Genomic DNA, 16,916 nt, shown 5'->3' with positions numbered 1-16,916 from the left:
ATGTATCAGCCTTGGAGGAGATTATGTTGAGAAATAAAAAAAAATCTTAAAAACGTTGTTTTTCTTGGTCAGGCCGGAAACTTATCAATCCACCCTCGTATAATTTAAAATTTATATAGAAGTAACCGGAAAATTTAGATCCACGTTCACCATATACGGTGAACCAAGCCACCCTTTCCAATTTTTACTGGGCGCATTGAAAATGTTTCTTCTAAACTCACTGTAATTCGGTGAACCTAGGCACATCCATCAGAGATTTTATTTGTACACAAAGAGAAAACATGTTGAATGAATCCGTGATGTTATTTGTCAGATTCTCGGTAAGTTGTGCGTAGGATCGCAGTTATTGAGGCACAACTTTCTTAGCATGACTGATCAGTGACGCCCTCACCACAACGACTTGTGAGAAAAGAAATTAAATTTGTTCATTCCATTTTTTTTTTAAACACTATCATCCCTAATACAACATTTATCCACAATGTTTGCTAATATCGAATCGTAGACGACTAAGCTTTAGTTTGAAAATTGTGTTCCGTATTACTAATTGTATAAGTGATCTAAATTAACTATTAATAACTATATAAGTATTACGTGAATCTCATTAAAAATCTTCATTCATAACAAATGTTTTGTGAATTTCTTTCCTAAATTATTGATAAATGAATATCTTTCTCTTTGCATAATACATGTAAGAAGCTACCTAAAGCTATGCTAACTTGCTTAATTTTAATAATAATTTAATGAATAAACGAGTAGGCTGTTTTAAATACAGGATTATCGAGATAAAGAGTTTTTTCGCATTTTATTAAACTGTTCCATGCGCACACATTCTAGGACAAACTTTTCCAATCATTTTTCTCGATTACCGAAACCTTACCGAAAATTTAATCATGAGTTATGCAATTTTCATACGAAAGAGGCCAACTTTTGATGTGGATGGTGTTTTGTTTCCAACAAACTTTGATCTGTTTCACTGAGAAATCGCAAAACTACACAGCAATCAAGATTCCGTGACCTGGTATTTCTGACATGTAAAAGTCCAGACTTGCATAAAAAAGTTCGAATAAAGAAATGAATAAATACATTATTTTTATAATAAACAGAAAATTTGAATGAATTAAGAATGTCTTAAAGTCTTCATTTTATTGTTAGTACAACATTAATTTTAGTCCTTATTAGTTTTTTAGGTGAAGACTTTTAATCATAAAAGTTACAGTTAAAGTACATAAATTGATTCTATTTAATGTTCTTTTTTTTCAATCTGACTTTTTTCAGGTTTCTCTAATTCATCAACTAAATATTTGAAAATTGGAACATAATTTTAAACTGCAACTAAAAATAAATCAAATATAGAAAATTAGTCCTAATGAAATATAAAGAAAAAAAGATTGAAAATAAAAGTTGTAAAACTCAAATTATACTCCGAACAAAAATGACTAATAAACCATTTTTAAAACCTGAAAATCATTGTTATTTATTTGAATTTGAAGCGCTTTCTGACATTAGAGAGTCTGTAATGTTATTAATTATCCCTTTACAAAATGTTACCTTGGTTCGTCAATTCATATTTTGGCAGACAATGTATGCTTTAATGGTAAAAATCGTAAGCCATAAAAAATATTATTTTTAATAACAATTAAATCAGGTAAAAAATTTTAAGCAGGTTTCCCCAAATATAATCATTTAAATTATAGGATTTCCATGGCTTACATCTCACTTCTTTCATCATGCAAATATCGAAAACCTTATATTACTTTACTGTAATTTGTAAAATAATTTATCTCAAAATTGCAGCTATTTGTTTATAAAATAAGTTTAAATTTACAGTTTTATCTTTAGGGTGAATTAAAAAATTTTAAACATCAAAATTGCAAACTTGAAACTGCTTTGTAACTGGTACTAAATGGTATTAAAAGTTTATTTTGTAAATTGTATATTATAATTATCAATTACAATAAAGTTTGCAATTAAATTTCAAAAAGTCTCAAATTACAAATTACAAACTTTCAAATTTAGAAGTATTTAAATTTAAAAGTCATTGAAATTCTAACATTTCTAATATTAAGATCTTTTTCTTTTAAATGTAGAAGCTAAATAATTTTTTTATAATATACTAATTTGAAATTAGTCCTTGGAATAAAAAATGTTTTACTTTTTAATTGCGTCTACGACATCCAGAAAAATAAACATTTCAATGACAATGTGTTTTATTATGTGCGATAAAGCACAAATTTCAAATCAATTAATGTAATAAAATTAAATTTCCTTAAGATATCTTTTTTATCTGGTAGCGAACAGCAACAATTTAAAGTTTGGAATTTACCAATTTGATGAATATAAATTTACTTCTAGAAAAAAAACTTTAATTAAAAAATAAATAAATTGTAGTCAGACATCGAGCCAAATTGTTTGAAACCCCTGTAAAATTTGATCATGTCTGATTTTCGAATCAATAATAAATTAAAATAACAATTTGCAAAATTATCCTTAAAAAGAATATAAACTCACTCATAGATAGCAGAATTCTTGCAGACTTCTTCTCTTTCAGTAACACGAAGTTCCCTCAATCCAATGCTTCCTAGTCCAACTTTCTTCGACTCCTCATCCAAATGCAGATCTAGCGTGTTATAAAGATTCTTCTCTCGCATCAATTCCAATCGGTTCCTCATGTCTCTGAGTCTCAAAGCCTGAGACCACCACTGCTTCCTGCAAGCCAGAAGCTCTCGTTGTCCCAAATCCAAAATCTGACGCTTCAAATCATTATGAGCAAGATAGCGGAACATCTGAACGGAAAGATTTTGTTCTCTAGGTCCATCTCTCATCCACGGCAAGCTTCTCTCCCTCTCATAATTCTCACACGAAGTTTTCTCACGAGCATTTTCTGAATCTAGGGCCAGTTTCGCAGTACACTTCTCAATACCTTCTTGAACTGAAGAAGTTGACTCAGAATGTTCAGATCCATTCAGAGACTTTTGGTATACTTCGACATCCTGAAGACCTTCAACCTCCTGATGCTTCCCATTTCCTTGAATTGTACCATTTTCCACATTATCATCTTCAGGAATAGTATTGATCTCTCGTTGATAATCAGTCTCATCTTCATAGAATTGTCCATTGGCGGGTGAAACTGAAATCGATTTTCGTTCGGGAGAGTTTATTGGCGAGTCCTGATTCTGATAATTGTAAGGATTGTGATCTTCACCCCGACCTCGAAGGTTTGTTTGCTCTAGAGTTCTGCGATTGTATCTAGCAGTGTATTTAGGATCAGGCTCCTGATGACCACCTTCATGTAGCAACTCTTTCATTCCTGATCCTAAGAGTTGTGCATTTTGACCAGTTTGGTGGTACTCCAGATTCATGAAGTATGGCTCATTGAGTACACCAGTGGACTTTCCTGCGGCTTCATCATGTTTAGGACTTTTGGCAGGACTTTTGCTCTGGGGAGCAATGCTCCACGGACAGGTGTCTCGGAGATTCATTCTGGAATCGATACTCCTTCTAGAGGACTGCAAATTATTATTCAGAGGAGAGCAATCTCTCGTATTATAAAAATATGATTGAAGACGTCGACAGTCTCTCGGAAGATAAAGACTTTCCTCAGCTTTCTTTTCCTTCAACTTCTGTTTTAAAGCTTCAATGGAAAAATCTTGCAGCGGCTTTTTGTTCGATTTAAGTGCCTTCAGTTCCTTTTCGTACTGCTCCTCTTCGATTTTCAGTATCGATCTAAGTTGACCCTGCCGTTCTCGTAATTTTTCAGCTTTGAGGGACTTCTCGAGATAGGACGACTTTTGGTTTAAGTTCCAAGAGTTGAAGTGCTTGGCGATTTCACTCTCACGTTCAAAGAACTTTACCGTCTGCTTATAGTAGTTACACTTGAGATCGGCCTCGTGTCGTTTCTGAGCTGCTAACTGATATTGCTTCTCTTGGAAACCTCTGACCCTTGGACAAAACAAATTCGGTATCAAGTTCGGTTTCAAAGTTTCGAATTGTATTTTCATAGTTATAAATAACTGCCTTTAATCAATTAAAATACATACTATATAATTTGTATTAACCTTACTACGTTAAATTTGTTTTATCTCTTTCAACTAAGGACATGAATTGGTGTAAATTGACTCTTCTGTAACAAAAATGAATTTCCTCATCAAAAAAATATTGAGATCTTTGTACTTTGATAATAGCTGCCTGGATTATTGCAAAAATTCGTTTACGTCAAACTAAAAATTTGCATTCTTTAAAAAATATTTCTTCTGTTTTAGATGTCCAACTTTTAAAGTGAAGTTAGGCTAGGACTAATGTTTTGCTACGTTTTTAGATTTTTTATAATGGACTTGAGACTTTAAAAACTTGAAGACACCAAATTTAGATTTGAAGATCAAACGTACCGAATTCTAACTTAAAGTTATGTCATCTACGTTACGAGGAACAGGACACTTAACTGCCTTAGTTTGCGTCTGTTGCGTCGCATTTAGATTCAACTGAACCGTTTTACTTTTATTATACGTTGTGAGATTTTGCGAACTATACCGGGTGCTGGAAAAAAGGAGATGCGCATGAGAAAAAATGAACTTCTAGAAACTTCTCAAGTAAACTCACTGACAGGCTTAGGCAAACATTCAAAATTTACTACTAAAATTTACGACATTGGACATTGATTTTCGACGATTGCGTACGTTTTTCTATAATAATTTTTTTTTGTAATTCCCAGCCAAACACAAATTGAATGTCTTTTACCGGTCTCAAAGCTTTAAAATTTGAAGTATTGAAAATGAATTCTTCTGAAACTCGTAAAACGCAGGATTCATAGTAATCCTAAAGAATATTTTAAGGCTATGTGACGAGAGGGTCACGTAACCAAACCTGGTCTTTAATTTTTCTTTCCCAACTTACGTCTAAACGAAATGAGGTATCGCTCTGAAAGTTTGGGAAATGAAAGAGGAGGTAATAAAATCCATTTCTCTGCGTTGTTCTGGTGGAAATGTTGAGAAAACTTTTTTTTTGAAGAAAATACCAGTGAAAGTTTTCTTTCTCAAGTTACGTCCACACGGAATGAGATATCGCGTTAAAAATTTGGCATGATAAATATAGAAGGCATGCATGAATGTGTCTCTGGTCCTAAATAATTAGAATAGTGGAAAAGATTTTTTTTAATTACTATTTTGGAGAAATACCGAACGTGCTAACGTCAAACTAGTGATGCCGTTCGATATGATTCTGTCTCGTGATCGGGCCGGGATCGCGTCGATTTTGTCTAGGGTCGGGATCGGGATTCCGATACCCGTGCTCGGTTTTCTCTAAGCTCGGTCGACATATCGGCTCGGGATCGTGTCGGGTTTTCGATACTCCTTCGCCAGATGTGTGTCTGTGACGTAGCGACTAGCGGTTTACAGTAGAGTGAAATGAAAAACGAGGTACAAAATTATGTTTAGAACGCTATAATGCACCGATTTTGGATTAGTTTGTTTTTGAAAATTCATGACTAAATTTTCTAGAAGAAGTTGAGAGTGGATTAGTTTTTTTTTGTTTATTTAATTTTTATTTTAATGCAAATAGCGAAGTGTTAAATTTTTACATTCCATGTTTCATTCCCGTAAAAACAATTGTTTTTATACTTCAGATCACTTTGATTCAATGCAAAGCGGTATAAGAAAAAAAAAGTTATCTTCCGAAGGTTATTGTTCTTAGTAAATTTTAATAACAAATAATCTACATTAAGCATATTTGTTATTAAAGTATATTCCTGGTGTACAATTGCTTCCTTTTATTGTTCGCATGATACGTGGCTATCAAAATTAAGAATTAAATGTTAATAATTATTTCTACAAACAAATTCTATGAACAAATGTACATCACAGAACTTGATAGACAGCAAAAAATCTATTCTTCTTCTACTCTTATTGTAATGATATCACCGATTATATTTTCCGTGAAAATGATACTATCCATTGATATTTGTTTATTTGATAAGACAAATTATATAAACAAATGCACATTTTGTACTTTTTCAAGCAAAAATAAATCGTTTTTTTTTGACCTTGCTGAAATTATATTTCGAATGACATTCAATGGAAACATTTTGCTATGAACAAATTCTTTTTATTTTAATAACAAATAATACATAAAGAAATGCACATTTTCGGCGTTTTCAAGTAAAAAAAAATCGTTGTTTTCAACCGACCCTGCTGAAATCATATTCTCAAATTTAGTTATGAATTAACATTTGTTAATTTTAAGAACAAATTAAATAAAAAAATGCATATTCTCGGCGTTTTCAAGCAAAAGTAAATAGTTTTTTCATCTGATCTTGCTCAAATTATATTCAAAAAATTAAGTTATGCATTAACATTTCGACGTGTCCAAATGACAAGGTTCCATCTCGACAGAACCAAATAAAAAGCTTGCCTACTTCAGAGGGCGTTGTTGTTCCCAATACTATTTATATGGGATTCTTAAACTTCCATATTTCGCCACCCGAAATGGCACCTTTTTATTTCGTCCTACTAAGATCGCACCCAGTCATTTGGGCACGTCGATTTGTTAATTTTAGGAACAAATTATATAAACAAATGCACATTTTCAGCGTTTTCAAGCAAAAATAAATCGTGTTTTCATCTGATTTTGCTCAAATTATATTCAACAAATTTAGTCATGCATTAACATTTGTTAATTTTATGAACAAATTAAATAAACAAATGCATATTCTCGGCGTTTTCAAGCAAAAATAAATCGTGTTTTCATCTGATCTTCCTCAAATTCTATTCAATAAATTTAGTTATGCATTAACATTTGTTAATTTTAAGAAAAAATTATACAAATAAATGCACATTTTCGGCGTTTTTAAGCAAAATTAAATCGTATTTTCATATAATCTTGCTTAAAATATATTCCAAAAATTAATTTATGCATTAACATTTGATAATTTTAAGGACAAATTAAATAATCAAATAAATTTTGAAAAAAACTAGTCAGATAGTCACCAGGTCAAGACGTCAAACATGTCGTATTATTTTGCACCATTTTCAAGAAATTCAAACATACAGGACATTTTTTTTGCATTTCATTAATTAAAAATTAAACAGTAAGCAAAAAGTCCAGGTCATTTTTATTTTTTTTTTTGTTGGTCCAAAAACATTGTTCATGCTCATTGCAGTTGGAAATTGAAACTTCTGTCTCCTGAAGATGAAAGTTCTTTTCATTTGAAGTAATGCAAAGTAAACTGTAAAGTGCAAAGCAAACTGAAAAAAAATATTGACAGTAGAACAGTTTTAAATTTTAAGCGTTTAAAATGAAAGTTCAACACATCTCTCATCAGGAATTGTTTTATTTAAACGCTAGAGCACTTACACGTAATGTACAATAAAAGAAATGTGTATGAATAAAACATTTCAGAGAATGGAACTATTTTAATTTACCTGTGTAGTCGCAATTTAATTTTTAAAACTAAAATTTAATTGAAAATTTAACTTTTTCAGTGAAATTAAAAATATAAATACTAGGTTGGAATCTAGGTTTCCGATCGAAAATGCTAGAGTTTAGTTGACAGAAGATGGGTTGGAAGTTGAACTATATTGCTGAAAACTCGGATTTTTAATTTTTTCCAATTAGAAATCATTTTTTCCCTGGGAATTAAAATATCATGTGTTCATAAAAATTTAATTTTTTGTAAAAAACAAAGACAAGAGAACAATAACCAGTAAAGTATTCTCTCAAAAATAGTTCTTATAAATAATAATCATATTGATAAAACATGTAACTATTTCGTTGAAAAACCGTTTATTTGAGGTAGAAATGTGTTTTATAACTGAATATTCAAGTATTCACGTTAAAGAGTCATTATTGAATGCAAAAGTTTGTTTCTTCATTGGAAATTTCAACTACCTTGGTTTGGAAATTTATTTGTTTGTTGAAAATTTAACTACATTCTTCACAACACGTTTTACCGTTTGATAATTAATTTTCTCAAATGAAAAGTTAACTGCAGGTTTCTAGTTGCAAATTTATATATATTTCAGTTTAAAATTTCACTATATAATTAAATGAAGATTAATTTTACTGTTTAAAGATTGAAACTATTTTCTTCATGATTTGTGTTTTTGGTTAAATAATAACGTTTCTAACATATTGAACTTATTGATTTTCGAATAAACATTCGTTACGAATTTAACTTTATTTTTCATAATTCATATCGTTTCTGAAAATTTTTTCTTTTTGGTGTAAAATGAGGTGTCTTAGTTGAAAATTCAACTCCTTGTTTTAAAGTTAAGGTAAATTGTTGTAAGTTCAGTTTATTTTTGACAAATTCAACTATTATTAAAAAAAAAACGTTCTTCTTGGTTGAAAATTTATTTAATATTTAAAAATGTAATTATTGCAGTTCAAGGTTCATCATTTTATTTGAAAAGTAATTTCTCGAATTACAAATCCAACATTTTTTTTAAGTTCGTTCTTTTTGAAGTAGAAAATTAATTTTTTAATTAAAAATGTAATTGTTTCATTTCTGGTAGGAAACTTATCTTCAATATTTATCTTCAAATTTTTCACTATCTACGGGGAAAATATATTTCAGGATTTTCACTGTAGCCATAACCGGTTTAACCAGGTTATGGGGGAGTCAGGGGGGAAGGGAGGACGTCAACCCATTGAAGAATTTCCCTCTCCGCTAGGTTCAAGTGAGAAGAGCACATCTGCCGAAGGAGAATCGAAAGCCCGACATGATCTCGAGCCGATATCTCGACTTCCCGATTCAAAGTCGAGTCGAGCTAAAACCGACACGATCCAAACCCGATACCGGAGGCTGGGATCGACTCGGGATCGTGTCGATATCGGGAAAGATCGGTCGACGGCATCACTAAGTCAAACCCTGCAGGCAATTTGCAATGTTGTCAATGGGCTAGTTATGAGGTTTATATTGATCAAAGTGGGACAAAACAACAAAAATCGCTCACGAACATTATGCACAAATAATGAAAAAACTAATGTTTGCACTTGAAATGCAAATAAATATTTGGTCTGACATACGTATGAGTCTGGTATCAGCTGTGTCAAAGCAGCACTAGCGCAGCGAGTAGACAATTTTGAACTTCTAGGGGTCTGTGCGTAAAACAGATTGCATGATTACCGTCAGAGAAAGTTAAAAGTCCAACTTCTGCTGTAAAACCTAAATGTGCCCGTCGATAATCATTATTTGCATAAATAAACTTTTTTTCTCCCTCCAACTCTTTGCAAGGCCACAAACGATCATTTAATATTTATTAACATTTCCCGAAAAAAATCTTCGCGTTATTTAAACTTTTATTTTTCAATATGGGTGAAAAAATATTAATCTTAGGGCTGACTTGATCAGCTGTTATACTCATCACATGGACTTAAATGGGAAACAGAGGACTTAAAATGGGAAAATAATAGACTATTAAGGGTAATTTTCAGAAAACTCGAGTGCAGTACAACTTTTAACAACCGGGAAACAATTACTATTCTGACATCAGACATATATTACATCTATCATAATTATTGATAATTATCCAAAATAGTTTTTTTTTTACAAAGAAATATGTTTTCTTTTCCATATTGCCTTTCTTAAGGTTCCTTTCCAGGTTAAAATTTGAATTAGCACTGTTTAAACCTCCGAGTACACCTATTTTTGCGATCAAAAATCAAACGCTTTTTAACGACGACTGGCCGGTATGCAATCCGGTCAGTCAAACAAGCATTTAAAACTATTAGTCTGGGATGCAAGAGCACTTTAGTGTCCATTTTAGGTATTGATGATTTGATGATTGAATCTTGTACAGAATGTTCTCCTGATTCCGAATATATCGGGTGCATATTACCAATTCCCGATCGTTTTCTTGTTATTTGTCATTTTCTGCGTTTAAATAAAAAAAAAACCACATCTCTGAAAGTTATTAAATTTTTGAAAATCTTTTTTCATAATCATTTTGAAAAGTGCGATATGCACAAATTTGACCAATGCTGTATATTGATTTAATTGATAGTTTTCGAGAAAAACAATAAAAGAGCGTTCTAATGAAAACCCATTTCTACAGTATATTTTTTATCATTTCACAGTTTTTTTTGTAATCATATAGTACTCGCTGAGACGAAGGCGACTTGTTTTGAAGTTTGTTCAATTAGACAATTAAGTTTATTTTTTACAAAATTCGAAATAAATACAAACTTTTCACGTCTGTGTATACGAGTTGTAGTAACAGCATCAGCGGGTGGACTTGAAAGCTGCATGTATGAAATCTCGACTGAACCCTCACATACAGGCGCACCCTCGCTCAAATAGACGTGAAAAGATTGAATTTATTTCGAAATTTGTAAAAACTAAACTAATAGTCTAATTGAAGGAATTTTAAAACAAATTGTCTTCGTATAAGCGAGTACTATATGATTACAAAAAAAATTGTGAAATGGTAAAAAATATACTATAGAAATGGTTTTTCATTAGAGCGCTTTTCTATTGTTTTTTTTCAAAAACCATCAAATAAATCAACATATAACATTGATCAAATTTACGCATATCACACTTCTTTAAACGATTATGAAAAAATATTTTAAAAACTTTAATAACTTTCAGAGATGTAACATTTTTTACTTAAGCTCAAAAAATGTAAAATAACAACAAAACGACCGGTAATTTGCGATGTGCACTCGATATACAAGGAATCAGGAGAACATTCTACACAAGAATCAACCAACAAATCATCAGGATCTAAAATGGACACAAACTCTCCTCTGCCGATCCTAGACTATATAGTTCGGACCTTTCGCGGGCTCTAGAAATGGTTAGTGTAGGCTTTAAAACACGTTGAATATTGTTCGGAAAACAGTTTCGGAGACAGAAAATATAATGTAAAATTTGAATTACTGCTCATTTGTACTTGCTTCCAAGGTATTTGAGCTTATTTTTAACAAAACATACCAAGGTAAAATATTACGAGAAAGGTGTGTCGTTGACTAAAGTTGGCCGACAGCTTCTGCTGGAATCAGGAAGTGCGCGAAATTTAAAATAATGATTTTGTGGTCGGTTTATTGCAGGTTACGTTTACTTTCTTGATATTGTGGTTATGCTGTCAACTGCTGAATGTGAACAACGAACTTTACTCGAATCTTCAACATTTAAATTTACTGGCCAACATTTGAATTTAATTACCAATTTCAGAAAAAAATCGACATAGCTTTGACTAGCTTTTCCAGTAGCCGGACTATGTTCAGAACAATTTATCTTTTCCCAGTGAACCTGATTACACGAAAGCAGTGCCAACTATTAAAGAGCAATAACAGCCTGATTGAATCACGATGTTTCTCTAAAATAGTTAGTCTGATTATAATGATGGTATTTTGTGGTTGAAATTTATAAGAAAAAAGTCATTTTTCCAGTCTAAACGATTTTTATTGGAATCTTAATTTGATAAATTCGAGAATAAATCGTGTTTTCTCTCACTTTTATTTGTAAATATTAATTATGATTGAAGCTATAAAAATATATTTTAAAACAGAAACTTAAAATGTTGTGCACGTGAATATTGAAAATAATTAAAAATAATAAAAATACCAAAAGATTTCATAAATATTTCAGGATTTTTATGACCCCTGATGAATGAATCTTATAACAGCTAAATCTTACAATTTCAACTCGTCCAAACAACTATTTTCCACATTCACCTCCTTGAATCAACAATTTTCACAACTCAAATGAAAACTCCGCTCCGGTGCTTAATTGAACCTGCAACCAATTCCAAAATTGATTCACACCTCACACTTTCATAATCGAAAAGTGCATTGTAAACAGACTAATCAGAAGAGAAGGGAGAACAAGAATGCATTGTAGGATAAAAGTCTACACAGCAATCGAGATGCGTCCTAGAAGATCCGACTCTATTTTGGTCACTCGACTTGTGACGTCACGAGTCAAAAATATCAACTTTTGGGAGGGAGGCAGCCGGAGCCACCTCCGTGCGATCCAGGTCTTGATCTTTCCCTGAGTCTCGAAAACCCTAAACTCTCAAAATCAACTACAATCTTCTCTTTGAAAACCACCAGATTCGAAATAATCATTATTCCAATTTTTAATAAAATTTCCTAGGTGGTACTTTTAAAAGCGTTCAAGGAGATTCCACCGGTAAAGCGATTCGCAAGTTCGAGGAAAGTCGAGGCAGGAAGGCGGTTTGAAGAAAAGTGGGTCGAATTTCGCCCACGCAAAAGTTCCCCACCCACCCGGTATCGCGACGACATCGTGTCCAGGAGTCGCACAGTGGCGCATCATCTTCTTCCTCGAAGAGATCTTTGAGATCCGCGACGTGATCCTTGATCGATCGACCAATCGATCGATCATTGAGGTACGACGATTTTAGTGACTTACGTAAAGTGTGTTTTTTTCTTTTTCGGTGACTCAATGTTTCCCTAAAATGTGATACTGTGAAGAATAAAATTTGTAGTCAGTGAGCGATAATCTGGTTCAGAATCTACAATTTTGAAAAACTTTATGAAAGAATACAAGAAATATTTAGCCATTTTAATGTTTTGAAATTTTTAATTCAAGGATAACAATATTTTGAATTTTAATTTACGCAAATGAAGAATATAGTCAATATGATCATTGACGATTCAAGTTTCAATTTCGAATTTTCAAAAATTGTATCCTGTCATTTAGATTTTAAAAATAAAACCTTCAAAGCTGAAAGATGTCGAATATTAAGTATTCAAATTCATCCTCCAATAGTCTTGCAAAATTATACAATGAGGCAAATTGTATAATTTTAAAATTGAACGACTAAAAATAACATGATTTTAGAATTTTCGAAATGTCCCAAAATAAAAATTTAACTTAAATATTTAAAAATAGGTTTTTTTTAACGCACTCTGTTCTAAAAGATTAACATGTTTGCTAATTCTGAAAATTGAATTTTTATTTCTCTTACTAAATTGCTAAATTAAAATTTGTGTCAAATAAAATAAAAAGCAATAAATGCATAAGATGTGGATAAAAAATAGCTTTATAAAGAGGATATAAATAAAATCGTGTCTCTCTGTAGAAAAGATGCCAACTTTTCAACCATATCGTCAAGTATGAATCAACAAAATTATTTAGTTGAAACTATAAAATAATTTTTGTACTTCAACAACGCTTCACACTCTAAGAATTTCAAAACTTGAGAGCATATCTCATAATTTGAATTGCAAAATTAATAAATAGGCTTTCGATTTTGATTACTTTGAAATTTTGAAATCTAATTCAAGTTTTAATTATGTACGAATTTTTCAGCTTAAGTATATTATTTTAAAACTGCATTCCTTTTCTCAAGTATTGAGCTTAGGACAATAGTATATCACATAGCTAGGGGCGAAAGGCGGCGATCAAATGAACCCTTATCGAATCTTCTAAGATCAATAGTTTAAAAAATATGAATATTTTAGGTAAGGATGCGTATGCAGTTTTATTGTTATAAAAAATATACCCAATTTCTCTTCATACATCCATAAAGTGGAGCATCTGCTGAGTATAAAAGGATTCTTTTTAATATTGAAAATCCAAAATTGGCAGGCTGGGATGTGAGTGAATTTTTATTAAAATAATTATATTTTTAAAAGTTACACTTTTAGTAAGTTCTCATTTCTTAAATATATTAAACGCGAAGGGAGAGTGCTTGTTCAAGAAATAGGTTTGACGGATTCAATTTTTTACAATTTTCAGGAACGAATTATTTTAAACAATGTTTTTTCCATACTTACACTTGCCGAAAAATCTGGAAAAACAGTAGTTTCGTTGTAAAAAAATCTCTAAACAAATCTCATAACCGATAGAATATAATTGAAGATAAGAATAAGTTAATTAACACATAAGGAATTAAAGGCTGAAATACCAGTGACAAAACGGAACCAAATACAAAAAACCTTTATGGGTTTCCGAGACAAAGACAGCTTAATTTGTTTAACTGAAACATTTTCAAAGCGAGTAGTTTCCGTCCCGTGAGTCAAGTAAGCGCTCGTGCTTCGACCACTAAATCTGTCGTGCACGGCTGAAATTAAGTCCTAGCTCGCAAACCAATAATAGTATAGTACATCACAAGTAGGGTTAGGCACGTCTTTACAAGGGGAGGTCAATGTTCGCAGGACGAGTAGTAAAACCATAGCCAAAAGCCATTTGTTTTCTAGTCGTCCTTGCGAACATTGACTTCCACGTGAAGACGTGTGTAATCCTAAAAGAGATGTACGATATTTTCATTCGAAACCACCATGTTATGAGACTGTAAAGCCGCCTGAAAAGTGAGCATTAGATAGCCCTTTACCGAAATGGTGCGCGAATCTTCTACGAAGTGAATGTTTTTTAATAATAATGACCACAGTCCCCAAACCTCTTTCTATCTTGTTTTCTCTATTTGTAACATTTCTCGAAGGCCGGCTCATATTTATCTAGGGTAAGATAAGGCGGGATGAACCAGGTACTAGGGCGGGATGGGCCACTCAATTAAATGACTAATTATATATTATTTATAAGCAAGAGTATTATTAAGTCAGAGTATTTTAAAACGAAAACAAACCTTACACATATTTCTCCAACATCGAACAGAAAATTCAAAGTATTTAACGTTAAAAAGATGCAGTCCTTAATCCTGACCCCACCATAACTAACACTACAAAAATAAATATAGCAATTTTCCGTCTTACCCATGTGCATTGTCTCAGTAAAAGTAACATTCTACAATACGAAAAATCCCAAATATTAGACCGGTCTACTACAATTACTACATGGCACTGAATTTAATATATATTGGAGTATTAAGTCGTTTTTGGTAATGTTTGTCGTATTTTTCAACCAAAACAATGTTTTTCTCATTTTTATAGCATTTTAAAAGTTTTCTAACAAAGTTGCTTAAGAAATATACCAGAAACACAGTTCTCTCCTCTGGTTGACAGCAGATTAATTTTTTATACATTTACACTATAATTAACACCCTGCACAATCTGATAATATGAAACATTGAATCCTAGTCTACCGAGTGCTACACTGAGAGGTTAGGTTAATGCACAGAAAGAGGTGGCTCATTTCGCACCATACGACACTTTTTAGTCAAATCAAATTTTCACCTATTTCGGTTTTACAATTATATATGAATCTGTTGAAAACTTAAGGTTTAATAAATAAGCTATATAAATAACCACTGGAAAAACATATAATATGTGATTTTGTGTGATTCTTGAACTTTCTAAACAAATTCAACATAGCAGGATACACTCTCTAAATATGAATCAGTGAAAAATTCACTGATTGAAATAGTTGTTAGACATTTCAATGATTAATCAGTTACTCTTTTACTTAAGTAGCGAGAACAATTCCTTAATGAAATACATTTTTTTAATTTTCGGGCTGTAAGTTTGCTAAATGAACTACGAGATAAATATACTCTTAGGGATCGTCCACAAATTACGTAAGATGTTTTTCTTTTGTTTGAATAAAGACGAGCATAAAATTGCTGTGAAGTTGAGAAGGACACAACGATATAAACAAAAGAAAAACATCTTACGTAATTTGTGGACGATCCCTTACTCGTATAGGAAGCACTTACTTAACGGGTGTGTACATGAAAATCCAATCTTGAAATTAAAGTGATATGTGTGATTGCTTGTCTTTTAAAAGCATCGGAACTGTTCACCTTTTTTAACATTTGATCAGATTAATGGATTTTAAGTTTTTAATTTGATTCTTTGATTTAATGTACTAAAATATTATTTGATTATTATTGCTAAATTGACATGGTGCAGTGCTGCCAATCCTCAAAAGTGGTTATTTCACTGAATCTCAGATTTAGAGAGAAGGTCTTTAAATTTCTCCAAACTTATTAAACATTAAGGGAAAAATGTTTAAAAAAGAAGTTTTATAACGTTCTTCCTGAGACTAATACAAAAAAACAGTTACAGAATAAATGAAAGCCTACGAGAAAATTGAGTGGCTCATCTTATCCGCTATGCTCATCTTGACCCATAAAGCCTAAGGTACCAGATGAGTCTCATATAAAATCAGCGCATATCTGTCTGCACCCCCCCCCCCCCCCCCCACACACACACAACCAGTAAATAAGTAACACAACCGCACCTAGCCAGACGCCGTTTGAAAACGTGAAATCAGAAAAATACTATATCTATTCGTCGATGTATTATAAAAATGAGGAAATTGTAGAAAATTCAGGAATCTAAATACCGACCACATTTATCCGACTCCCGATAAAACTTACCGTTCGTCGTACAATTATAGTTTTTAATTGTTTGCAATGATTTTATCCAACTTCAGATCAAATATCTCGGGGATTTACTGTGAATGTATAAGGTAATAAAAAAAATTATACGTATTTTACAAAGATTCCTCATTCTTCATTTTTGCAATACACCGACCAGTAGATACACTGTTAGAAATATGTTGAAAATTCAACAAATTTTAAACCGCTTTTGTGGTTGAAATCTCTTTCATTCACAGAATTGAAAAAAATTCAATCAAATGTAGTTGAAAATTAATGAAGATGCGCATGCACAATGCGCCATTACACTTTTCACGAAGCCAGACCCCAACATGCCAAAGTCCCACGACTCCTTCTTTGTGTCATTAGATCCATAAAAATAACAAAGGGCACACATATAATATTTAGTAAAAGGAGCAGTTCAAAGAAACAAAGGTACTGAGGCATAATCGAATATAATAATCGAGGCATCGAATAGTTGGTCTATAAGTATAAGCCGACGCGAAATTCGTAATGGTAATATAATTCCAATGTACCTTACGTTTTTTTTCTTTAAAGCTGCTTATTTTTCTAAATATTATACAGTCTGTCAAGTTAAAGCGTGGGTAACTTTTTTGGTAAAATATTTTATTTAAACGCATGTTTCTACATGGAATTACATTTGTCAAGGTGTCGAGC

At 31.9% G+C, this 16,916-nt stretch overlaps 2 protein-coding genes across 5 annotated transcripts in view; one reads left to right on the top strand and one right to left on the bottom strand.

Moving 5' to 3' along the window:
- LOC117169329 overlaps positions 1-16,916 on the bottom strand; it is a 66,756-nt gene that overhangs the window by 8,515 nt on the left and 41,325 nt on the right. Inside the window, exon 2 of the mRNA XM_033355661.1 lies at positions 2,509-3,939. Coding sequence (XP_033211552.1) covers positions 2,509-3,939 — 1,431 coding nt within the window. The remainder of the gene's footprint in view (positions 1-2,508; positions 3,940-16,916) is intronic.
- The window catches only part of LOC117169327 (glutamic acid-rich protein), a 45,964-nt gene continuing 41,044 nt past the window's right edge, over positions 11,997-16,916 (top strand). For 2 of the 4 annotated variants that reach the window (XM_033355656.1, XM_033355657.1), the window contains exon 1: positions 11,997-12,344. The gene's annotated coding sequence lies outside the window, so the exon portion shown is untranslated. The remainder of the gene's footprint in view (positions 12,345-16,916) is intronic. The other 2 variants (XM_033355658.1, XM_033355660.1) reach the window with 2 other exon arrangements.

The sequence above is a fragment of the Belonocnema kinseyi genome, chromosome 3 (assembly GCF_010883055.1).
Source record: "Belonocnema kinseyi isolate 2016_QV_RU_SX_M_011 chromosome 3, B_treatae_v1, whole genome shotgun sequence".
Lineage (NCBI taxonomy): Eukaryota > Metazoa > Arthropoda > Insecta > Hymenoptera > Cynipidae > Belonocnema > Belonocnema kinseyi.
The sequence above is the reverse complement of the archived record's forward strand: the minus strand, read 5'-3'. Positions and strand labels throughout refer to the sequence as shown.